General features: G+C 43.0%; 1 protein-coding gene across 2 annotated transcripts in view; it reads right to left on the bottom strand.

Moving 5' to 3' along the window:
• The window catches only part of RAB3GAP2 (RAB3 GTPase activating non-catalytic protein subunit 2), a 284414-nt gene that overhangs the window by 247060 nt on the left and 12518 nt on the right, over positions 1 to 24836 (bottom strand). For both annotated transcript variants that reach the window (XM_030196010.1, XM_030196011.1), the window contains exons 2-4: positions 21518 to 21582; positions 2241 to 2364; positions 492 to 573 (exon numbers count right to left, since the gene is read on the bottom strand). In XM_030196010.1, coding sequence (XP_030051870.1) covers positions 492 to 573; positions 2241 to 2364; positions 21518 to 21582 — 271 coding nt within the window. The remainder of the gene's footprint in view (positions 1 to 491; positions 574 to 2240; positions 2365 to 21517; positions 21583 to 24836) is intronic.

Here is a 24836-nt window from a genome sequence, read left to right as displayed (position 1 = left end):
GAGTTGGCGGTGGTGGAGAAGGATCTCCCCAGCTCCTATTCCCCACTCCTGACCCCTCACAAGCCAGCCAGCCAGCCACTCTCTAGCCTCTAGACCAGTAAACCAAAGGGTGAACCAGACAGTCCAAAAAAGCAGACAGAATGCTAGAAATTATTAGAAAAGGGATGGTAAATAAGACCAAGAATACCATAATGCCTCTATATTGTTCCATGGTGCGACCTCACCTTGAGTACTGTATTCAGTTCTAGTCACTGTATCTCAAAAAAATATATAAAAGAACCTAAAATAATCAGATCACCGTATAAAAGAAGTATAACCCAAAGCGCTTGAAGGACTATGCTGCTTATCATAATTGTGGATGAATCAGGGCAACCATTCAATAACTTCATGCTCAGCGTGATTTAGGAAGATCAATTTATTATTGTCAACCTTTTTTAAAAGTTAGAACAACTTTTGGGTTAACAGAAATACCATTATAATTCAATGCTTACCCATCTTCTGCATTCAAGGAGCCACTCCAACCCACAGCATACTGTATTTCCTCTTTTCCCTTCTCACTTGTTTTCCATTTTGCTAAAATATATTTACAAGAAAAAGGGCTTACAATTATGCAATTACCAGAATACAATGCAAATTCAATGGCACGTTGAAATATAATGATGATAGTGTCGAATCCTATATCATCAGCTTAGGTAAATTATAGATCATCCTACGATCTATTATTACTTCCTGGCATTCCATGCAAAATGCTGACTATAGTAAGATGGTTGATAATATACATCACCACTGCAACTGTAATTAACACACTGTCGTCATCATTATTACTCTCATCATGGTCCACTACCTTCAATCTCATCAATATCCCAATGGATGACAAAAATATAATCACTTTAAAAGTCACCAAACAACCTGGAATACTTTGCTTGCATTATCTGGCCTATAAAAATGTATCCGAACTATGACTTATGTACATCAATGATAAGTAAAGAAGCATGTCGCCGCATCTCAAAAAATATATAGTGGAAATAGAAAAGGTGCAGAGAAATGCGACGAAAATGATAAAGGGGACGGGACGATTTCCCTATGGGGAACGCCTAAAGCGGCTAGGGCTCTTCAGCTTGGAGAAAAGGCAGCTGAGGGGAGATATGATAGAGGTCTATAAAATAATGAGTGGAGTGGAACGGGTGGATGTGAAGCGTCTGTTTACGCTTTCCAAAAATACTACGACGAGGGGGCATGCGATGAAGCTACAATGTAGTAAATTTAAAATGAATTGGAAAAAAATTTTCTTCACTCAATGTGTAATTAAACTCTGGAATTCGTTGCCAAAGAATGAGGTAAAAGCGGTTAGCTTAGCGGAGTTTAAAAAAAGATTTGATGGCTTCCTAAAGGAAAAGTCCATAGACCATTATTAAATGGACTTGGGGGAAATTCCACTATTTCTGGGATAAGCAGTTTAAAATGTTTTGTACTTTTTTGGGATCTTGCCAGGTATTTGTGACCTGGATTGGCCACTGTTGGAAACAGGATGCTGGGCTTGATGGACCTTTGGTTTTTCCCAGTATGGCAATACTTATGTCAAGCAACCTCAACCCTTTAACACTGAGCAATGCAGAGGACATCCAGGATCAGATTACACGTTGAAAAATACTCGCTAATCCACTTAATAATTGCAATGTTATTGTCCAAGCATGCCTTGAAATTTTTAAAGTTCAGTGAGTGGGCTATTGGGACCCATAGGTGCTAACCATGGTGGGGGCCCCACAGGACCTCCCTGAAGCAAGGCCCACAAAGACATGGATTCCCACCCTCCAGCTCAATTACGGCAAAGTTCCCTAAGAACCAATGTCAAGACACTGAGGCTCAACATCAGGGCGCAGACCTTGATCTGTGCCCCAGGGAGCCAGGCCACACCATTTCTTACTACAACTATCTGCTGGAGGAAGAAAAGTTTTAGAGCTGAACAAATCCTTATACTGGTAATGTCACTGAAACTCAGTGTTCTCTACCTTCACCTGCTGGCCAGGTGACACAAACTACTTGGGTGGGCTGATCTAGCAGGACAAGAACAGTTGGGGTGTACATTTTAACTCTGCTGCCTAAAGAAAGGTATCAGAAAAAGGGCTGTTTCTTTACACATGAAAGACATAAATTAAGAAAAACTAGAACATGATTATTCAGATGAGCATCAGTCAAAGAGCATTCTGTAAAATTATAAGAATGTTAAACAGAATACTTACGCACTAGAAAGACTGCCTTCTGCTCTCGAGCTATCACCATAAGATCATTTGTTGGTGACAGGGACAACACACAGTCCTGAAGCCAGTAATCTCTGGAAGGCTTCTGAGTTGATTCCTCTTCCTCCTGCAAGGAACAAGATAGACGCTTAGAAACAAAGTAAGGACATAAATATGACATCAACGGCAAACAACTGGTATTTCTGAAGGAATCTTGCTTTCAAGGAAAAAAAACTGCACTATGAAGAACTCCACTTTTATGGAAGGTTTTCACAATAACTATTTATCACTGTTCGCATGTGGTAATGCTATTATTGTGTATTTGTCATAGGGCCCAAGATTCAAAAGCATTTAAGAAGCTAATGGTATCGCCAATCATTTAAGGTCTTACCTGGTAATTTCCTTTCCTTTAGGCGGGCTGTACTGTTCACAGCAAATGGATTATTATCCCCTCCTACCAGTAGATGGAGGTAGAGAAACTGATCTTTTCCAGTGAACTCACTGGTATAATCTGCTAGTACTCAATGGAAAACTCCAGTATGCATCTGCCAAAGTAGCAGAAGGTCCCTTTGTCATTACACTTATGCCCTATCAACCACTGCAGCTGCAATGATCATCAAGTGAGCATAACACCATAGAGTGGCACTTGCTACACTGCACAGTCTAGAAATCAACTTTTTTTCTATTTTATTTTAATAAACTGAAAGGGAAAGCGCAAAGCACCCCAAGAGCAAAGCAGGACTTTTGGGCATTGCTGTTTTGGAGTCACATTTTCAGCACCACTGATGGGGTACAGGATTTATATCTGCAAAACTTTTGGACGTCAAAACAGTTGCATTCAAAAGGTCCTCTATTCCCCCCTCTCTAACACACTGACTTCAAGTAATGATAGGAGTAGGACTCATGCCTCTTTGCTGATGCAGCTGGGGGTCCTTGAGCAGAACAGCAATGTGGCTGCCTCAGGCGGTGCCTGCGAGGGATGACAGAACAGGTTTCCTTAAGAACTATCTTTCGTCACAGGACCATTTGGGGCAGCCCAAATCTCCCTTCTGCCCAAGGATCCCCGGCTGCAGTGAGCAGCCTTCACACATAAGGATTTTTTTAAAATTTTACTTATAACTTGACCAATGTTAGGCACTAACATAGTAAACATAGTAAATGAAAGCAAAAAAGACCTGAATGGTCTATCCAGTCTGCCCAACAGTCACACTCATTATCAATTAATGATTAAACCAACAATGAATGGGATATAAAAAAAAAACTTGATCATGGTCTTTCTTTGGCATTTGTGGCACACAGACCACAGAAGTCTGCCCGGCACCAGCCTTAGTTCTTCATGGCCAGGGTTGCCATCAAAGTGCCACTCAACATATCCACACACATGCAGCCATTTAAGCTTTGTTTTTGTTTGTTTTAAAAGAATCCATTTTCTAATTAGAGATCCTCTGTGTTCATGCCATGCCTTTTTGAATTCAGCCACCATTCTGTCTCTACCACCTCCCTTGGGACTGCATTCCAGGCATCGCTCACCCTCTCCATGCAAAAGAATTTCCTGACAACCCTAAGTATACCACCTCAATTCATGTATTCTAGTTTTACCGTTTCACCTTATCTGGAAAAGATTTGTTTCTAGAATAATACCTTTCAAGTACTTAAACATCTGTATCATATCTCTCCTGCCCCTTCTTTCCCCTAGTGTATACTGTATGTATTCAGGTCTTTCAGTCTTTTCTCATACATATTTTGGAGCACGCCCCATAACAAGCCTCATACTATTTTTGTTGCCTTCCTGAACACAATACTCCAGGTGGGGTCTCACCAATGACCTCTAAAGGGGCATCAACACCGCCTTTCTTTGCCTCTCTCTATACAGCCTAACATCCTTCTGGCTATGGCCACCTCTGTTTCGTCGCTTTCAGATCCTCAGATATCATCAATACAAGATCCCTCTCCCTGTCTGTGCATATCAGCCTCTCAACTCCAAGGATTTCTTCTAAAATGCATCATTCTGCACTTTTTTACATTAAATTTTAACTGCCAAACATTAAACCATTGTTCTAATTTTTGCAGATCCTTGGTTATGTTTTCCACTCTCTGCTTCAATAGTTTAAACTCCAAAGGCTGTGTGGACTTCCTCCTGTAAGAGTAGCAAAGGCATCAATTTAAAAGTCCCAACAGGGATCCCGGTTTCGCCATAGGCTTCATCAAGGGATAAACCAACAATCTGCATACAAAAAAAGATTCTTCAAACATCTATGAAAACAAAAAAAAATCTTTTTCATAGATGCTTGAAGAATCTTTTTTTGACCTATTGAAGTAGATCCAGTTAATGGACCAATTCATGGACAGATAAGCTGCTGTTTCTACCTTTCTATACTTGGAGTATATGGTCATTTTGAAGATGGACATTTGTTGATTGAGACTGAAAAAACAGCTGTGATGGACAAAGGGTGCATTCACTTTTGACATAGGCTCATTGTTTGATTTCTGAGCACTTGAAAACTGAAAAATTTAGTAATTAAAAATTTTGAAGTATAATTAAAAGAAATATTTCCCCCTATTTGTTTCAAATGTATTTCCATGTAACTTTTCATTGAGTGTCTCCTAGTCTTTGTACTTTTTCAAAGAGTTAAAAAAGCAATTTACTTCTACTCATTCTACACCACTCAGGATTTCGTAGACCTCAATCATATCTTCCTACAGCCATCTCTTTTCCAAGCTAAAGAACCCTAATCTCTTTAGCCATTCCTCATATGAGAGGAGTTCCATCCCCTTTATCGTTTTGGTCTATCTTCTTTGAACCTTTTCTAATTCCGCTATATCTTTTTTGAGATACGGCAACCAGAATTGAATACATTACTCAAGGTGAGATCGAACCATCGGGCAACAGAAGTATTATGGTATTCTTGGTCTTATTTACCATCCTTTTTGTAATAATTCCTAGCATCCAGTTTCCTTTTTTGGCCGCCATCACACATTGGACAAAAGATTTCAGCTTAGTCTACAATGATACTAGGAGTCTGTTTACTAAGCCACGCAGCACTGCCTACAGCTCCTATTCAAAGTGAATGGGCTGTGTCGGCACTAGCAAACAGCCAGTTGCGCTACCAGCTTAGTAAACCCCAGCGCTAGATTGTTTTCTTGGATGCCAACTCCCAAGGTGGACCCTAGCATCAGGTAACTATGATTCAGATTATTCTTCCCAATATGCATCACTTTGCATTTGTCCACACTAAATTTCATCTGCCACTTGGACACCCAGGCTTCCCATTTCCTACGGTCTTCGTGCAATTTTTCACAGTCCATATGTGTTTTAACAACTTTGAATAGTTTTGTGTCATTTGCAAATTTAATCATCTCACTCACTGTTTCAATTTCCAGATCATTTATAAATATATTAAAACTAGTAAAAAAAGGCCCGTTTCTGACACAAATGAAACGGGCGCCAGCAAGGTTTTCCTCGGAGTGTGTATGTTTGAGAGTGTGTGTGTGAGAGTGACTGTGTGAAAGAGAGAGAGTGAATGTGTGAGTGTGACAGAGAGTGAGTGTGGGTGCGAGTGTGTCTGTGAGAGAGAGAGTGTGTGTGAGAGTGTGACAGTATGTGTGCGATACACAGACTCTCTGTGAGACCAAGAGAGTGTTTGAGAGTGACTGTGATACAGTGCGAGAGAGAGAGAGAGAGAGAGAGAGATACCCCCCCTCTCTGGTCTCAGGACCCCTTCCCCCTCTGGTCTCAGGACCCCTCCCCCCTCCTCTCAGGTCTCTGGACCCCCTCCCAATGTCTCCCCTCTTTCTTTCTGCATCCTTCCATCCATACCCCCCTTTCTCTCCCCATCCTTCCATCTGTTTTCCCTCTTTCTCTCCCCATCCTTCCATCCGTCTATCCCCCTCTTCCAATTCTTCTATCCCGTGTCTCTCTCTCTATCCCCTTCTTTCCATCCAGAAAACAGACCTGCCAGGTCTCCCATGAAACACGCAGTGCCAGCTCCCATTTCCGGCCACTGCTGCTTCTCCTGTTGAGCAGCAGCGGGCGGTACAAAAACAAAAAGAGCTATTTAAAGCTCCAAAAATGTTTTTAAAAAGCAAGCGCGGCACCGCAGTCAGCCATCAGGCATTGGCTGTCAGCTCTGCAGTCGCTCCTCTCGCCTTTCACATCACTGCGCTCCTCCGGGGTCTGCTCCAGGGGCTCCCTCATGATCAACAAAGATGGAACTCCTGATGCCAAACCAGAAGGTTCCTCAATGGAAAGCACAGACAGTGCCTCAGAAATAAGAGTACCGAGCTCCTCTTTATGAAACAACCTCAGTACTTTTGGGTCATCTCCATCTTCTAACAGCTCCTTCCACGATGGCATCTCTGAATAAATCAAGGCCACATCAGATAAAGAGGGAGAAGCAGAGATAGTCTCATCTGCCCACTCCTGGAGGTCTAAACGAGATCTCTTAGGAGCTGGAGGGGCAGCAGGGTGAGAAACTGAAGCACCCTGGTACAGAACTCTAACTGTTCCTGCTTCAGTAAGAGTTGGTGTAAGAGCAGTATAAACTCCAAAGAAAACAAAGATCCCGAGGCAGCTGAATGCTCTGTTGGGCTCTGAGGCTGTAAAATGGTGGCTGTGTGTCACGGCCCTGCAGTGACTCCTGCCCTGGGCCCCCGGACACACTCCCACCTTGACCTTGGTTGTGTCACTCCTCGGCCCGGTCCTGCAGCATTCTTTCGGGCCAAATCCAAAGATGTACTGCCACCAACTGTTTCCTCTGTGTTCCTCAGGTTTCTCAGCTTGCGTGCACTGCAATGCCCCAACATCGGTCAGAAGGTCCCATTGCAGGAACACTGCTTAACTGCCTCTGTGGGAGTCGCCATAATCCCCAACGATCACAGATCTGGCACAACACATCCCAAGTAATGAGTCAGGATCCCTCCCCAACCTTGCAGCCTTCCAAGAGATTCCAAGTCAAACTTTAGTCAGACTTACCACTGCCAGCGGCTCCTCTCAAGCTCACAGTCTCCACAAGTCTTAACACAGATGAGAAAGGCTCAGGACTGATACTCTGTCCCACGCTCTCCAATAAACCTCTTTCCTTCTTTCTTTTAAACGTTGTGCTGGAAAAGGGGAGCACCACAGGAAATAGGTGATGGGGGTGGGGGGGGAAGAAGTAAATTTGCGGGGCACCAGAGGCAGGGATCTGAAGCCCTCCAGATATGACTCTGTACCTGCAAAACTCATGTGAGGACCAACTGACCAACTGGACCAGGAACAAATAACTCAGAACCAGATGCTGAAAAGTCTGTCCATCCCACATGCTAGGAGACACAAAATACTGAGGACCTGAACTGGATGCCACGAGAGATATGCCTCAGCTCAATTTTCAGTTCTCTACCTCCACCTGCTGGGTGATGGACACAACTATCCCACAGGTTCTGGAATAGTGCAATGCTACATAATGGAATTATGTAGGAGTGGCCTAGTGGTTAAGGTGGCGGACTTTGGTCCTGGGGAACTGAGGAACTGAGTTCAATTCCCAATTCAGGCACAGGCAGCTCCTTGTGACTCTGGGCAAGTCACTTAACCCTCCATTGCCCCACGTAAGCTGCATTAAGCCTGCCATGAGTGGGAAAGCACGGGGTACAAATGCAACAAAAAAAATTACATATTGCAAGTTAATCCACTTGAAAAGAGAAATTCAGCTTATACAATATAGTCAACCATAAGGCATCCATTTAAGTAAAACAAAATAGAAAAACAGGAAATCTTTTCTTTAGCTTCATTAAAGCCTACAAAGAGGAGTCCAATTTTTCAAATACTGGAGATTCAAAGGAAATTAAAAATACAAAATAATAGAAAACTAAATCGAGACTTTGTCGTTTACAAGCTTAGTGTAACTTTGATTAAAGAGCTCTTTTTGATGTTATAAAGGAGCTCAGTTGAGAAGGATCAATACACACATATTTAACAGATTGATAAGTTACCAAACATTTACATGGATATTTTAGGTAGAAGGTCGCTCCTAACTGGAGGGTCTCCTGTTTCAATTGCAAAAACTTTTGTCTACGTTTTTGCAATTCCCTTGATAGGTTTGGAAATACCCAAGTTTGTAAACGTCTAAAAGTTTTTTCTTTTTTTGAAAAAAATTTCTTTAATTTCCAGACCTTATCCAAGGTCAACGCTACCGTAGCCAATAAAGTTGATGCAGTTATTTGTTCTGTGTCAGATCTTTCAAGCAGTGCTGAGACATCTAATACTTGATTGTTTAACTGTTTCTTTTCCTTTTTACCAGGAATATAAAAAACCTGGGAAATAGGATGAATATGTTCATCACTAATTTCTAATACTTCTTTAACATCTCCCACGGAGAAATCAGAGGCTGTAGAGGAAAATTAATAAATCACAAATTATTGCTTCTCACACAATTTTCAAGTGACTCTGATTTTCTCCTTAGGTTAGACAAATCTTTCATCATAGTCATTTGCAGTGTCTGTATCTGTTGTACTTCTTTCTCCAAACTTTTAGTTTGTAATGTCACTGATTTAACCTCATTTTCCATTTCCTTCATTTTCCCAATCAATACTAGAATTTCTTCATTCATCTTCTTCATCTGGGGGCATAAAGCCTTCCCTAATTCTGTAATCAGATGCCACAGATTGTCTAACTTTACTTCATCAGGTTTTTTAAAAAGAAAAATGACTTCTGCCTCACCATGCTTTGTTTCCTCACTTCCAACTGCTCCTATCGTCTCCTCACTAGATCTTCCTTCGATGTGTGCAGTTGAAGTGGGGGTTAAAGAACACCCCAGTTCCTCCGAAATGTTTGGAATTGCCTCCCGTCTCTCACCCTCCGCTAACACTTCGGTATTCGAGCTTGGGGATGCCCTCTTCGGAGAACTGCTTCTCACCGGCTGGGGAGGCGGGTCTCTTCCGTCGGGGCTCAAAGAAACTTCCAGCCCATTGTCCTGCCCACTGTCTCCGGCTCTGGGCTGAACTTGCGGGCCGCCCACCAACGGAGATACCAAGCCTGCGGCTCTCTGTAAAAATGAGTCCATCGGTCCCGAAGAGATTGGGGCTCTTTGCTGCTGGGAGGCAGCCGCTGCAGCCCTTACCCTTCTCTTCAGCATAGTTGAAGAAAATTCAGAGAAGCACAAAAACGCGTCTGTCTCGTTCAGAGGCCATCTTGGACTCTGCCTCTAATGGAATTCTTTATATCATGATATGTGCTACATTCCTCCTCCTGCTGCAGTTATTTCAAATCCCTTCTTGCGGTTTGGCGAGTGTCACTGGAAATACTTAGGATTGCTGTTGGAGCCACAGATACAGAGGATTACTGAAGTTAAGTTTTTTTGGACTCTTTTTAGTACACGCTTATTTGGAATGTTAATTTTCTTATATTTTTTGTATCAGATTGATACATGGGGAGTGAATTAGTGGTTTTTCCTCCCTGGGGGGGGGGGGGGGGGTTCTACTACTGTTTTTCCAGTTCCTACCAAGGCCTATGATCTTTGCCCATTAACAGGGTTGTGAAAAGTCTAAGACTCTCCCCGGGCAGTTGAGCCTTACTTTATTTAAAACAGAAAAAGTTATAAGCTTTACTCCCACTGTCCTTTTTTTTTTTTTTGTTACATTTGTACCCCGCGCTTTCCCACTCATGGTAAGCTCAATGCAGCTTACATGGGACAATGGAGGGTTAAGTGACTTACCCAAAGTCACAAGGAGCTGCCTGTGCCTGAAGTGGGAATTGAACTCAGTTCCTCAGTTCCCCAGGACCAAAGTCCACCACCCTAACCACTAGGCCACTTCTATCTGTCTGTCAGACCAAGTAGAGCGCTGCTGAGCCCGATACTCGGACCAGGTTCTGCTTGCCGGCTGGACAACCCCGGGTTTCACCTGCGTTGACCGCCGTTCCCTAGAGGTTGAGTCTCTAGGTGCGGGCGGCCTGCAGGACTTACGGGACGGAGCTGGAAGCGGGGTGATGAATGTATCGGCCAGGCAGGCAGCAGGTCAAGAGAGTAATCCAGGTACAGGCAAAAGTCAGTAGGCAGGCGGCAGGCAACAGAGTAATCCAGGTACAGGTGAACGTCAGTAGGCAGGCAAGAGAGTAATCCAGGTACAGGCGAAAGTCAGCAACGAGGGACCAGTAGATAAGAAGCAGAATACAGAGTTAGAAACACCTACCAAAGTAGAAGCCGAAGCACGGAGTCCAGGGAGAGCTCAGCTGATAAAGTGCTGGCGTCTGACATCAGCAGGGAGAAGGGGAACAGCCATAGGACAAGAGCAGGAGGAGGAGGAACCGGAAGACCAATAGGAGAGAAGCAAGGGAAGCCAGGCAGAGGAAGAGCAGATCCAGGTGGGTGGGTGGGTGGAAGCAAAGCAATCAAGGAGCCTGCAACCACCGCTCTCTGAACAAACCCAGAGAGGGCTACACACACATGGCTCAGGCAGTGCCAGTCAAGTGTGTGTCGACGGGACCCTGCGCAGCCCAAGGACGCTGCATGCGTTGAGGTAGAGGACATGACACTAACTGTGAGCAAAACATTTTTTGACGTTCTGTAATGTATTACTAGTTTTGCTATCCATATATTGATTTTCATTATATCATGATCTGCCAATATCTCAGATTTACCATTTATAGCTTGTCCGGAAAACTGCTATTAAATTATTAACGGTAAGGGAAGACATTATCACATTACAGCTTTATTTATTCTGGAACATTGGTTTCCAGTTTCTTTTCAGATCCCTTTAAATACCTGACAATAGTACATCAGACCCTACACTCCCCAGACTCCAACCTTCCATCTGTGAAAACTACTCATCCCTTATTCACCTCAGCATATGTCATGTTCATCCTAACTGTACCTAGTCTTCGCAATATTTGGCTTGATTCATTAAGGAATACCTGTTTCATTCAGTGTCATTGTACTCACTCTGTGGAACACTCTTCCCCCCTCCCCTTCAAAGTTTAACTTTCTCATAAAACATTCAAGGGTCGTCTTAAAGCACAATAAAGCCTTCCCACCCCTGATCCTTTTTCACACTGACCACAGTAAATGTTTGTCTCTTAGCCCTGCCTTTCTTTCTTGTCCCCTGCTTCTATATAGTTGCTAACTTCAAAGAGTTCCTCCCTTTTGTTTTGCCCATACTCGTCTCCCTACCCCCTCCTTAGAAATATTGTACCACCCTTCTCTATCGATTACATCTACCCCTCATATGCTCTGTCCTATAGATGTCTTCTTGGTTTCCCCATTTGTGACTTCCCTCCTCCTTGCCTTTGAATATGGCTTTTAAAATTGTAAACTACTTTGATGTGCTTTCTGCTGGTATTGTGGTACATCAAAAAAAATTTGGACATCTGTTAACCAATGGTGGAATCACCATGACAAGGCCACAGATCTGGCCTCCATTTAAACCAAATGATTCAAAAATAATAACAAGGTTAGCAGTTAATGTGGCACAAGTGTGTGTGTCTATGGAGGAAAAAGCCTCGAGAAAACTCCTCTTATATGCAAACTAATGCTTTAATCGGAGTTGGACTTCCTCCTCATCGGCTAAACCCCCCTCCCCCAGGTGTTACATGTTGAACAAGCTTTTCAACTTAGCTTTAATGTCCTTCAATGGTCTTAGTTTTCGTGTCTAACTATAGACATTGGCTGTGATCACAGCCAACGTTCACAGCCAATGTCTACAGTTAGACGCGAAAATTAAGACCATTGAAGGACATTAAAGCTAAGTTGAAAAGCTTGTAGTTCAACATGTAACACCTGGGGGAGGGGGGTTTAGCCGATGAGGAGGAAGTCCAACTCCGATTAAAGCATTAGTTTGCATATAAGAGGATTTTTCTCAAGGCTTTTCCCTCCACACACACACACTTGTGTGAAGCGGCTGTTCACGCTTTCCAAACATAATAGGACTAGGGGGCATGCGATGAAACTAGTAAATTTAAAACAAATCGGAGAAAAGTTTTCTTCACCCAACACATAATTAAACTCTGGAATTCGTTGCCGGAGAACGTGGTGAAGGCAGTTAGCTTAGCAGAGTTTAAAAAGGGGTTAGACGGTTTCCTAAAGGACAAGTCCATAAACCGCTACTAAATGGACTTGGGAAAAATCCACAATTCCAGGAATAACATGTATAGAATGTTTGTACGTTTGGGAAGCTTGTCAGGTGCCCTTAGCCTGGATTGGCCGCTGTCGTGGACAGGATGCTGGGCTCGATGGACCCTTGATCTTTTCCCAGTGTGGCATTACTTATTTACTTATTACCTGCTAACCCTGTTATTATTTTTGAATCATTTCAATTTGCACAGTGGTTGAACCCCGATTATAGTTTTGAATCTAGATCTCTATTTAAACCAAACCATAAAGGGAATCCACAAAAAAAGGCTACCACTAATTCCAGGTGTGTAAATCCCTCCGACACTGGGCGCCACTGGGCCCAATGGAGAATGGCTTGAGTCACATAACCTCCGCAAACTGCAGCTTGCATTCCAGGCACAGATGAGAATGCCCTCCATTATAACTGTAGTCGTCTTGGTAACTGCTGTTATCACAGTATCCACATAAGGAAGGCAAAACAACTGCTCCAAGTCCTCCTGAGGCAGTGAGAGTTACCCCATGATCTTCATGCCTGCGAGGACTGCCTTCAGTGAATCCCACACTACCAGCACCATTTGACAAAGTGCTCTATGAAGGGGGAAAGATCTTATCCAGCTGTCTAAAGAGAATACCTCCCTTTCTTCAGCCTCAGCTAGCCATATATTGGCTGAGCAGAGAACCTGTGCCCCCTCTTAAGAATCTGCTGACTGCTGGACTGCTGTCCTAGCCTGGTTTCTACACCTGGCTGCACTAACAGAGGTGATGAAACTAAGGCCTGCTGAAAATAACTTAGCATTTGCTCCAAGAACTGTGGGTGCCATATTGATATCCCCCCCCCCCCCCCAATGCAAATGCAAGCAGCTGGCTCGACATTGAAGCCACCACTGTACCTGGGGTCGCCAACAAGATCCTCCAGGAAAGGATCCCCCACTGCAGCACAGTCCTCCACAAAAGAGCTGCCCAACACAAGACAAGGCCTGAATCTCAGAAACCCAGTGGGCCAATGAGATGGCCACCAAGAACACTGCTTTTAGGGCAAGATCCTTGATGGAAGTTTTTCGGTACAACTCGAAAGGCACTCTCTGCAAAGCTCGGAGAACAAGGTCATCACAGAGGAGGGTGGAGATGTACATTGGGATGCAAGGCCAAAGAAGACCCCGGCACCTGCCACCGGAAACAGGCCAAAGCAGCCACCTGTACCTGAAGGGAATTATAAGTGAGGCCCTTGTGCAACCCTTCCTGCAGAAAGATCAGCAGCTGAGGAACAGAGGCCTGGAAAGGCAACCAAGCATGGGACGCACACCAAGTTTCAAAGGTGCGCTATACCCGAGCAAAAGCCATGGAAATGGACCACTTGTGAGTGCACGGGAAGGTCGCAATCATCACATCAGAATAGCCCTTCTTCCTCAACCAGAAATATTCAACAACCAGGCCGTAAGACCAAAGTGGGAGGGATCCTCCATCTGAACCAGTCCCTGAACAAGATCGGGTGAGACCGGAAGTCAAAATGAAGGAGCCAACAGAAAGCGTATCAGATCTGCATACCACGGGCATCAAGAACAATCCAGGGCAACCAGAACTACCCGCCCTCGATGGCCTGCGATCCTGCGAATTACCCGTCTGACCAGCAGCCATGGAGGAAAAACATAAAGGAGATCCTCCTCAGGCCATGGTTGAAGGTCCAGTCCTGTGGATCCGGCCTCCTATCAATGAGTGAAAAACCTTGGCACTTTTGCATTTAGATATGACGCCATCAGATTCATTTCTGATGTTCCCTGTTTGCGGCAAATCCAACGAAACACTGTCTTCAACAGCTCCCACTCCGCTGGATCCAGGAGATGACTGCTGAGAAATCTGCAAGCACATTGCACTGGCCTGCAATGTGAGCCACTGACAGCAAAGGAACTATGGGACTCGGCCCACTCCAAAAGGCGAGCCGCATCGGCCACCAGGGCCCAACTCTGAGTCCCGTCCTGCCGGTTGATATACGCCACAGCAGTTGGGTTGTCCGACAGCATCCAAACAGGCTTGTTCACCAGGCAAGTCTGAAAGGCTAGTAAGGCGTTTAGGAACGCCCGAAGTTCCAGAAAGTTGATCAGTCACACGGCGTCCTGCGGTGTCCACAGCCCCTGTGCATGCCGATGAAGATAATGGGCTCCCCAGCCCAACAGGCTGGCATCCGTGACCACCACCCACTGCAGAATTGCCAGAGACATACCCCTCCGGAAGCGTCACGGAGCCACCAGCTCATGCTCTGGCATGCCTTGGGCAGTCATGGCAGACAGCGTTGATGGTCCTGGGAGACAGGCAACCACCTGCTCAGAAGCGAGAGCTGGAGAGGTCGCATGTGTGCCCATGGCACCACTTCCAAGGCAGCTGCCATCGAGCCTAGAACCTGGACATAGTCTCAAGCTCGAGGGCAAGGCAACCCCAGCAGACTGTGCACTTGAGTCTGAAGTCGGACCATTCTCTCCACAGGCAAGAAAGCCTGACCACGAGCCATGTCAAATCAGACTCCCAGATAATCCAGATACTGGGATGGAGTGAGGTGGCTCTTCTGAAGGTTGACAATCCAGCCCAAATACTGTAGGAGGGCAATCACCTGAGCGGTGACCTGACGACTCTTCTCCGCAGAACCCGCCTGCCTGGTGGTCCCCGATGCCCTCCTTCCGCAAGAACACTGAAACTATCACAATGACCTTGGAAAAGGTGCGAGGGGCAGTGGCCAGGCGAAATGGCAAAGCTCAAAACTGGAAATGTCAACCCACAACAGCAAAATGGAGAAACCGTTGATGAGGAGGCCAAATAGGGATATGCAGGTATGCCTCCTTGAGGTCCAGCGCCGTGAGAAACTCTCCCGGCTGAACGACCACCACCACTGACTGCAAAGTCTCCATGCGGAAATGTCGAACAGCCAGGCACTGGTTCACTTTCTGGAGATCCAAAATGGGCGAAAAGAGCCTCCTTTCTGAGGCATGACAAAATAGACTGAGTAGCGCCTGTCCGCCCAGCACGGGTCTCTGAAAGAGGCACCGGGACCACCGCCCCCAAGTCCAGGAGGGAGTGCAGCATGGCTTCAACTGCCGCCCTTTTTGCCACCGTGGTGCACATGGACTCCAGAAATACCTCGTCTACTGGCTAGGAGAATTCAATCCATTAACCTTGTCTGACAATGTCTAAGACTCATTAATCTGATATGATTTTGGTCCACTTCTCATAAAAGAGGGTCAGCCAACCCCCCAATCCTGGTCTAGACCATCCCCCTATCACTGACGAGGATGAGCATCGGGATCCTCAATATTTAAGGCTTCCAGAGCATGACAGATCGAGAGGGCAGCTCATCCCGGTGAAAAAGACGGACCGCAGAGGGTCATCAGACTCCTGCTGGGGAACCTCACCGTAGTCTAACTCATAGACACGGGAGATATGCAAGGCCACCCCCCCCCCCCCCACACCAGCCTGTCGCCACCGACAGGAGTCCAGAAAAAGATCCCGCAGACCCCACGTCCGATACAGCAGAGATCCACTGTCATTTCAACACTGGATCCTCCGGGGAAGGTAGCAAAGGCCCTTCCAACCAAAGAACAGTGGACCCTAGGAGAGGGGCTACAGGGAACTGCAAAGGGAATAAAGCTCTCTTCAACAAATACACCTGATGGAGGACAAAATCCAGGGACAAAAAAAATCCCCCGAAGGCAGCCCGGCAACACCTGCAGGCAGTACCCCAAGAGAAGCAATACCCCCCCCCCCACAGGCGCAATGGGCAGGACAGAAGCAGGCCGCACTTCCCTCCTGCCAGCAGGACCGTGGCAGGAACCCTGTCAGAAGGCGTGGGAAAATGGCTGCTCAAGCCTGCACCAGCGGGCACTTCAGGGCAGGAATCAAAGTGCTTGAGGGAGAAGCCCTCACCTGATGCGGCAGGCACCTCCAGACACCTGATGAGGCACACTCACGGTCGGCTGGCACTCCCCACAGCGAGAGTACCGCTTTACAGTATTCTCTGCTTCCATCTACTAGCAGGGGAGCACAACCCACTGGTCTGGACTGGTCTAACAGGATAATAAAGAAAAATAATTAAAGCAGTAATGCCAACCAGATTTTGCAAAATATCAAGTTGCTCATTTCTTTGTTGTCCCAATATAAACATTTTACATTTGATCTTTATCTTATTTATTTAAAATTTTATATACCGCAAAATCCCAATGTTCTCAGCGGTTTACAATGAAAACATACATAAAATCAACAAAAACAACCATATACAAACACAAAAACAATCTTTTCTAACAAGAGGGCTTCCCATACAGTAAAATCCCCATTATCAATCAGCTAAAACTATCATCTGTGCCATATACTATAGTAAAAAGATGTGTTTTCAATTCAATCTAAGCCTAAAAAGGTAGATCATTCCATAACCCAGGACCAACTACATAAAAAATAGTTTTTCGGTAGTCATTTAACTTTACCACACTGAATGATGGTGCTTCCAAATATTCCTGTTGGACAGATCTCAGGTTTCTTGATGGTTGGTATACCTAATTACTGTAATAAATCTAATAAATTACTCTAATAAAAAGGTATGCGCCTGCTAAGATCATTGCCCCTAGTTTGTTTGTTTTTTGGGGGGTGGTTTATATATCACTTCTCTTCAACCTACCTGTTCAATTTTTATGCTACATTTATATTTTCCAAGGGCCAATGTGCTGTTTTGTTTGCAGTTCAGAAAAGGTCAATACCTCATACTCAAATGGTGGAAGAGAAGCTTTCAAACCTTTACATACTAACCCTGCATTTTTCATTCTACTACTACTACTACTACTTATCACTTCTATAGCGCTACAAGTCATACGCAGCGCTGTACATCATACACGAAATGAAATGCTTGGATGTTTTACTTATATATACTGTCATCTATCACATTTGCTTGTTTCCGATCTGACGAAGAAGGGCAACCTTCGAAAGCTAATCAAGAAATGTATTAAGTTATGTCCAATAAAAAAGGTATCATCTTATTTTCTTTTCCATGTTTTATTTTGTTTGATTTCTATTGATTACCTTTAAGAGTAGACTAACACAGCTACCACACCACTCTAACCAACATACTAACATAATCTTCATTATGAATATACTCAAATACTATGCCATTCATGAACAACTTTATTAGACTTAACTCAAACTGGACTATTTCCACCTAAGTTACATGTTCACCTTCTTTCAAGTAAGTGTGTAATTTTATTCCAAATGGACAAGTGTATCAGCTTGCACAATGCTGGAGCAAAACGGTGAAAAAAAATAACCCACCATTTATTCCCTGTGAATATTATGATAAGGTCAGAGAAATTTTAACAACCCCTGCCACAACGATTGTAGGGATTTCAATGGCACATACGGGCAAAGCAAATTGACCAAAAATTTGGGAGTCTTAATGAGATGATTATTTATTGTTCCAGCAGTTAACAGAAGCAATCATTCTTGATGCCCATGCTACTTTAAAGAAGGATCAAAGAAAACCAACTCAAATGGTTTGTTTGGTTTTTGGGGTTTTTTTTTTTTTTTTGGGGGGGGGGGGAGAATGGCAGCATTCTTGGCAGGTTCTGCCTGCCATCTTCCTTCTTTACTGTAACCAGCTCCTGCCTATACCATATACTTGCGTTTTTTGTTTACTGTACTTATTTTTTGCTTATTTAGTAATGTATGTGGGTGTGGTATCTTTGCTGCTGATTTTATTATGTATGCCTTGGATAAAGGCAGGTTAAAAATAAATCTAATCTCTACTATGTTGACCTGAAACATCACATGCTGCTAGCCAGGGTTTTCCCAATTTGTAGCATTCTGCATCCTTCCATCTAGTTCAGTCACTGCACTGACAATACTTGCCAGATGAAGAGACCACATCTTCCTCCAGAAACCATGTACTCTCAGACTAGCCAGTACTTTATTTTATTGAATTTTAAAATATTTGCTGCTCACCTATCAAAATTTTCTAAATGGGGAATAGATTAAGACGCCTGACAATACAAGTCAAGACAGGATATCTCCCTTGAAAACAAAGCCTCTTTAGCCTCTCCTAGTCCCAAGAGCAGAAGACACGTTCAGTAAAAGTGAAGTTAACACTTACTTGCTAACATCTGTGAGCAATGGTAATACAATTACACCAAACCCATCTATCACTATTCAAAATATAAATTCAAAACAAAAGATATACCTTTATGCTGAAAACGGAGTAGGAAATTAGATTCTCTTTTTAAATAGACTAAATCATTAATATTAAAACTGAAAGAATTCCCAACTCTTTTATACCTGACTAATAGCTAAGCTAATACCTGGGGCTTATAAAACAAAAATAGCTAAATTGCTATTGCAAGAGTATTAGACAATCACAAAGAAAACCCCCTAAAGTTTCTAGGAATCCCAAATTATATGGACTACATTTCTAAATTATGGGAATGAAGGCAACCATTTGTGCCAAATATAAATATATGTGAAGATAGACTTACATAGATTCAAGAAAAAGAAGCCCATCTGGGGAGTGCTGCTAAGGTAAAACATCATAATTCAGTTTAAGTAAGGCTCATCCTAATGTCTCAATGGCAAATGCAGCTATCAGCTCAACAAGTAGAGTATCATTTTCTTTTCTACATTTTTACAATAATTAAAAAAAAAAAAAAAAAAAGAATATAAAAAGCTGATGGAGAGTCTGGTCAATGTTCAGCTCAACGACTTCCTGGCTGAATTTGATATCCTCCACCATTCGTAATCAGGTTTCAGAGTTCAATATAGCACAGAGACTGTCCTGGTCACTCTCCTATCTAACTTCCATCAAGAGCTAGCTGTTGGACGGAAGATTCTTCTGCTGCAATTTGACATGTCTAGCGCTTTCGACATGGTGGACCATGAACTCCTGCTTCACCTACTGGACTCTTTTGGTATAGAAGGACCGGTATTGCACTGGTTCAAGGGTTTCTTGACTTCCAAGTCCTACCAGGTCACGGTGAGCTCCAACACTTCTGAACCGTGGAAGGCCTCCTGTGGGGTCCCACAGGGGTCTCCCCTTTCACCTACCTTATTTAACATTATGATGATGTCTTTAACCTCTGCACATGCAAAACTGGACCTTAATCCTTTCATTTATGCGGATGATATTACTGTCTACATCCCATTCCACTCCACCGTATTGGAAGTTGCCAACCTCATTGATGCCTGTTTCTCCGCATTGGGCCAGGGTGTTCCGCTTCAAACTCAACAGGGAAAAAAACCTATTGTCTCATCCTCTCATCTACTCATGCCCATGTATCCGACAAAGTGCTTCCAGTATTGGGCTCCACCCTTCTGATTGCCAACAGCCTGCGGTTTTTGGGAGTGTATCTGGACTCTCATCTCCAACTGGCTGATCACGTGCACTTGGTCTCCAAGACAATGTTCCAGGCGATGTGGAGGCTTCGGCACATCAGATACATCCTTCCCAGAGACTTGTTTCAGACCCTTGTCCACTGGCTCGTCCTATCCCATCTGGATTATTGTAGTGGAATTTATGTGGGTTGCCAGGCCTCCTTATTGAAAAAGTTCCAAACGGCTCCAAACACTGCGGCGAGACTTATCCTTAGAGACTGACGCTTTGCTCACGCCACTCCCTTGCACTTTAAACTTCATTGGCTGCCTGTACAGGAGCGCATTGCTTTCAAGATCTGCTCCCTAACACATAAAGTCATCTATGGGGCTGCCCTGGAATACATGTTCCCCTTGATCGACCTTCCACCTAGAAATGCCAACCTTGCTGCTCGGTCCTATCTCCACCTCCGCTTTCCGAGTTGTAAGGGTGTCAAGTACAAGAGGATCTTCGCCTCGTTCTTCCGCTACTGGAGTCCCAAACACTGGAACGCTCTACCTCGCCACCTTAAAACTCAAGTGGACCATGCCCTCTTCAAGAAGTTGTTAAAGACATACTTCTTTGCAAAGACTTACTCCCCAACTTACACCGTTGATTGATGCATCCCTTGTCCTTACCCTGCCTAGCTCATGCTGTTAGATTCCCCTCCCCTGTTTGCTTCTTGTATACTTTCCTAAGCTTTTCACTTTGTAATTTTTAATTAATTCTCTGTAAGCCACATTGCACCTGCATGAGTGGGAAAATGTGGGGTATAAGTAACATATATATATATATATATATATATATATATATATATATATGGACAAGTCTTCCACCAGCTTTTCTAGAAAGCTATGAAAGAGAAGGTGATCCTTCAGCACCAAGCACAGCTAATGTTTTTTTAATTTTTGAAGGAATTCACTCAAGGTGGTGTACTGCAAGAATAAGTCAAACAAAAGCAATAGACAATTACAGAAGTAAAAATATTCAAACAATACAAAATATGGCATAGTATGCTACATTACAATGCCAACACAATACACAACAACATATTTTAATAGAAAGCATAGGGTGTAAGAAAAGATCGGAACATATAGATAGATGAGTAACAGGGGTAAGAAAATAAGGAACTAGTTAAAGAGAGTTGCAATGAGGTCAGAAAGGTGCTTGACCATTATCTTGGTTAGGGTAGGAGTGGATAAACATGTTCTGCTATATTATATGCAGCCAGTGTCATTTACTTCTTCCGTTAAAGGACTGGTTGAAGAGCAAAACTTTCACCTGCTTCCTGAAGTAGAGATAGTCTTGTGTTAAGCAAAGCCTTTCAGGGAGTGCATTCCAAAGAGTGGGGGCTACTCCAGAGAAGGGTCGCTTGCGGGTATCATATCGTGTGATGTCCTTTGGAGAGGGAGTGGTTAGGGAAGCTGCTTGGAAGGATCTTAGTGACCATGACCAGTTTAAAATTACCTACTTGTGTAAATAAACCACACATTGAATAGGAGATAAGCAACATCCTCTGAGAAAGAATGTGCTGCTAAGCAAAAGTGAAACAAGAAATCAGGTTGCTTCGTTTTGAGAAAGACAAATTCCAAGTTCTGTGGAAGAGAAGACAGTATACACAAAGAAAATGTGCTACAAGCTTCCTATTCAACTCAAGATGAAGGAAAAGCATTGGTGACTCCAAATGGGTATCAAAACCAAATCCAACAAGATGATCAAAATGTTGTAGAGACTGCAAAGTAGGAGCTAGCCTCTTTGTCCTCATTAAATTGCAGTTTTGTTACTAAACGAGCCCACTGCTGCAGTTTCATCAAAACTATTTAAAGGATTGAACTTACAGGTTCTTTTGTGTCCGTTTCATTCCATGCTCCCCAGTCATCCTCTTCCCAGTTTGCCAATTTTCCTGTTTTAAAAAAAAAAGGTTGAAATGCTTGTCTGGTATATCTTTAATTAACATATACATATATTTTTGTAGGTTTCACCTGATGTACAAAGGTAATGCAATATGTTCAACAACCAGCCAAAAATAACACCTAAATTTGAGACAGAGAAATAATATGGTGTTCCCAAACATGCACAAAAAAGACTGATGTGTCAGCAGCCTATATAAATAAATATACACATTTAGACATAATACTAAGGACCCTGTTTAGTAATCTGCGCTAGCGTTTTTAGGACCCGCTAAAAAATTAGCACTTGCTAACGCTAGAGACACCCATAAGAATATATGGGTGTCTCTAATGTTAGCACATGCTAATTTTTAGTGCACACTTAAAATGCTAGTGCACCTTAGCAAACAGGACCCTAAGGGTGATAAAGGGAACAAAAAAGTGTTAGCACCTCTATTATGCAACTATAGTCAACACTTCTTTGCGGGATCTTTACATGTTTAATTAAAATGAGCTGTAGTACATCTGGTGGTCAAAAAAAGCATAAGGAACCACCACCAAAATCCCACGAGGCACAAACAGCAAAAAAAAAAAGAAGTGTGGCTGACCAAACAAACGTGGAAAGCAACCAGGTTCTTTAAGTCATTTTTTATTTGTATAAAAGGGTATCAATCTCAAATTCTCCAAAGCTGGGACTTGACACGAGCGGCACTACTGCCTGCATCCGAGGTAATACAGTATATTACATTCCACTGTTATATTCTGCATACATCCACACAGGGTTCAAAGTGGAATACAAAAAGAAAGCCAGGGTATAAAACCTAGAAGTATACAATAGAAGAGAATTCCAGTAAAATAACATAAATAGTATTAATTTTAGCAATATGGTTTCAGAACAAAATAGTTTTATGGCCCTTTTAAAAAGAGCATAACTGGTCTCACGGTGCATCTCAATGAGCAGCAGAATCTATGATTTCACTGCTTGATTAAAAAAATGATGCACTGAAGTGTTTAGTAGATTTTACACCTGTCGGGTTCAGAAAAGACAACTTGAATTGATTTCAAATCAGGTGTTTTGAAGATGAGCAAGCAGAAGAAATTAAAGTAAACATGTAGGATGGTGCTGAGCCTTAAATAATTTTTTTAATTATACAGTAGAGTTTGAACACATGCAAGCCATCTCAGTGTCTTTAGATGGTTTGCGTTTGTTTTTTGATAATTTCTACTGTAGTTTCAAAAAAAAGTCTCCTCCTTGTGTTCATATTGGAGAGAGACCATTGTGAGATTAACTACCCTTGTGACTTCTTTTAAGGCTTTTACTGACTACTGTATTACCTCTGATTGTAGTGTCAGAACACGGCCCATGTCGAGTCCCATGTTTGCAGAATTTGAGATTGATACCCTTTCATACAAAAAGTACAACTTTAAGAACTGGTTGCCTTCCATATTTGTTTGGTCAAAAAAAATCATATCAGGACCCTCTTGACCCAATTAATCACCCCATTTCTGGCCTTACTTTTTTAGGAAAGGTAATTGAACAAATAGCCCTGTGACTATTTCAAGATTATCTAGTTCATTCTGCAAATCAAGGAAATCAATATGGATTTAGATAGGAAAATAATATATAAACATTGCTTTAAGCAACACGTAATACAATTCTGTGTGGGTATGATATAAATTAAAAACAATTGTTTTATGATGTTTTTAGATATCATGCAGCCTTTGATACTGTACCCTACAAAGTCCTTGTCAATGGATTATGATATTTGTTATAGAATCTATGGTGTTAGCGTGGTTTCAAACTGATCTGCAGAACTGAGTAGCAAGTGAATGAGGAGTGATGAATCTACTTAGCTGACCTTGAGGAGGAACCCCTATAGACACTTTCTTCTTACTCCTCGATTTTTGTTTTGGGTTTTTTTCCCATGTCCACTTTGTGATATTTTATGTAATTTTGGTTGCCAGCTATCAATTTTATGCAGACGATGGAAAAGTCTATTGCTCCTTTTCTATCTACAGTGATGACTATGCTTTTGTTACATGTTGATTGCTTGATAAAGTTATCTGGCTGGCAAAGAAAAATGTGGTCCCTAATTAGAAGAAAGCAGTTTCTATATCTCAGTAGGGATTCTGATTCAGTTGTACCCAATGTGTTGTAATTTGAATCATACAATTTGCCTATATGTAATGAGGTGCATACCATGGGAATTTATTTATTTCACAGATTTATATTCTGCCTAAACACTAGGCAGACTACAATAAAAACATTCATAAAACAATTTCCACAGTAATAAATGTGACAAAAAACACAAATAACCAGAAAACCAGCTGCAAAATCAATCTACCCTGGGAGTACAGTATGTCTTACACCAACAGGTAAGCCAAAAAGAACAAATGAGTCTTGTATAATGGATTTGTCCCATTCATAAAACATTTCTCACTACAGGTTTGAGTAAGTCTCAAGAGAGGTGACATCAGGATTAAGGCCCAAGGGGTTGGGTATTATAACGGGAATTCCATACGCCCCAAATCCTGAGAATGAAGTTTCCTGTCTTGCACCATACCTTCTAGCAATTTGTAAGACCAAAACTCGCCCTCTCGTTTGATAGCTTGCCACCTTCTGGAATGGATGATGACAAGCTTGACGAGCTTTGTGTCACCCCTCCCCAGAGGGGGTGACAAGTGGGGAATGTATAATTATGGTACAGCCAGAGACCCCCCCCCCCCCCCCCCCCCCCACTGGAATGGTGGCGGGCCCAGTCATAGAGCTCAGGCCATTACAGACCTTGGCTGAGTCAGAAATCTGATGGCTGACATAACTGGGAGCTTACTGGAAAAGTATGGCCTAGTTTGTAGCCCGGATTGAGGCCTAAATAAGCTAAATTAGGAAAAGTTAGGTCAATAGATATGGAAACAAAATGGAGGATTTCAGCACAAAATGGAAGCCGTATCTGTTACAAAGTGGAATTTTCTCTAATGTAAGTTAGGAAAAAACAAGTTGAGAAATGAGACTTTCCTGTGAGCAGGATTGTGGTCAGCCATGGTGTGAGAAAGGAAAGGTGTAGCTGGATGCAGGGTCTTGCTTAAGTTGTGGTCAAGCGAGCTAAAGACAAAACCATGTTAGCAAGATAGAAGCTACTCATTAGCATGAGCCAATCAGTGACAACAATGACATTAGCATAGATCCAATCAGGTATATCTACTGTCATATTATCCATATCCTGAGGGCACCTATAAAAATCAGGGTATTTCCTGGTTTAAGTTAGAG

Source organism: Microcaecilia unicolor, chromosome 3 (genome assembly GCF_901765095.1).
Source record: "Microcaecilia unicolor chromosome 3, aMicUni1.1, whole genome shotgun sequence".
Lineage (NCBI taxonomy): Eukaryota > Metazoa > Chordata > Amphibia > Gymnophiona > Siphonopidae > Microcaecilia > Microcaecilia unicolor.
This window is presented reverse-complemented; position numbering and strand designations above follow the sequence as displayed.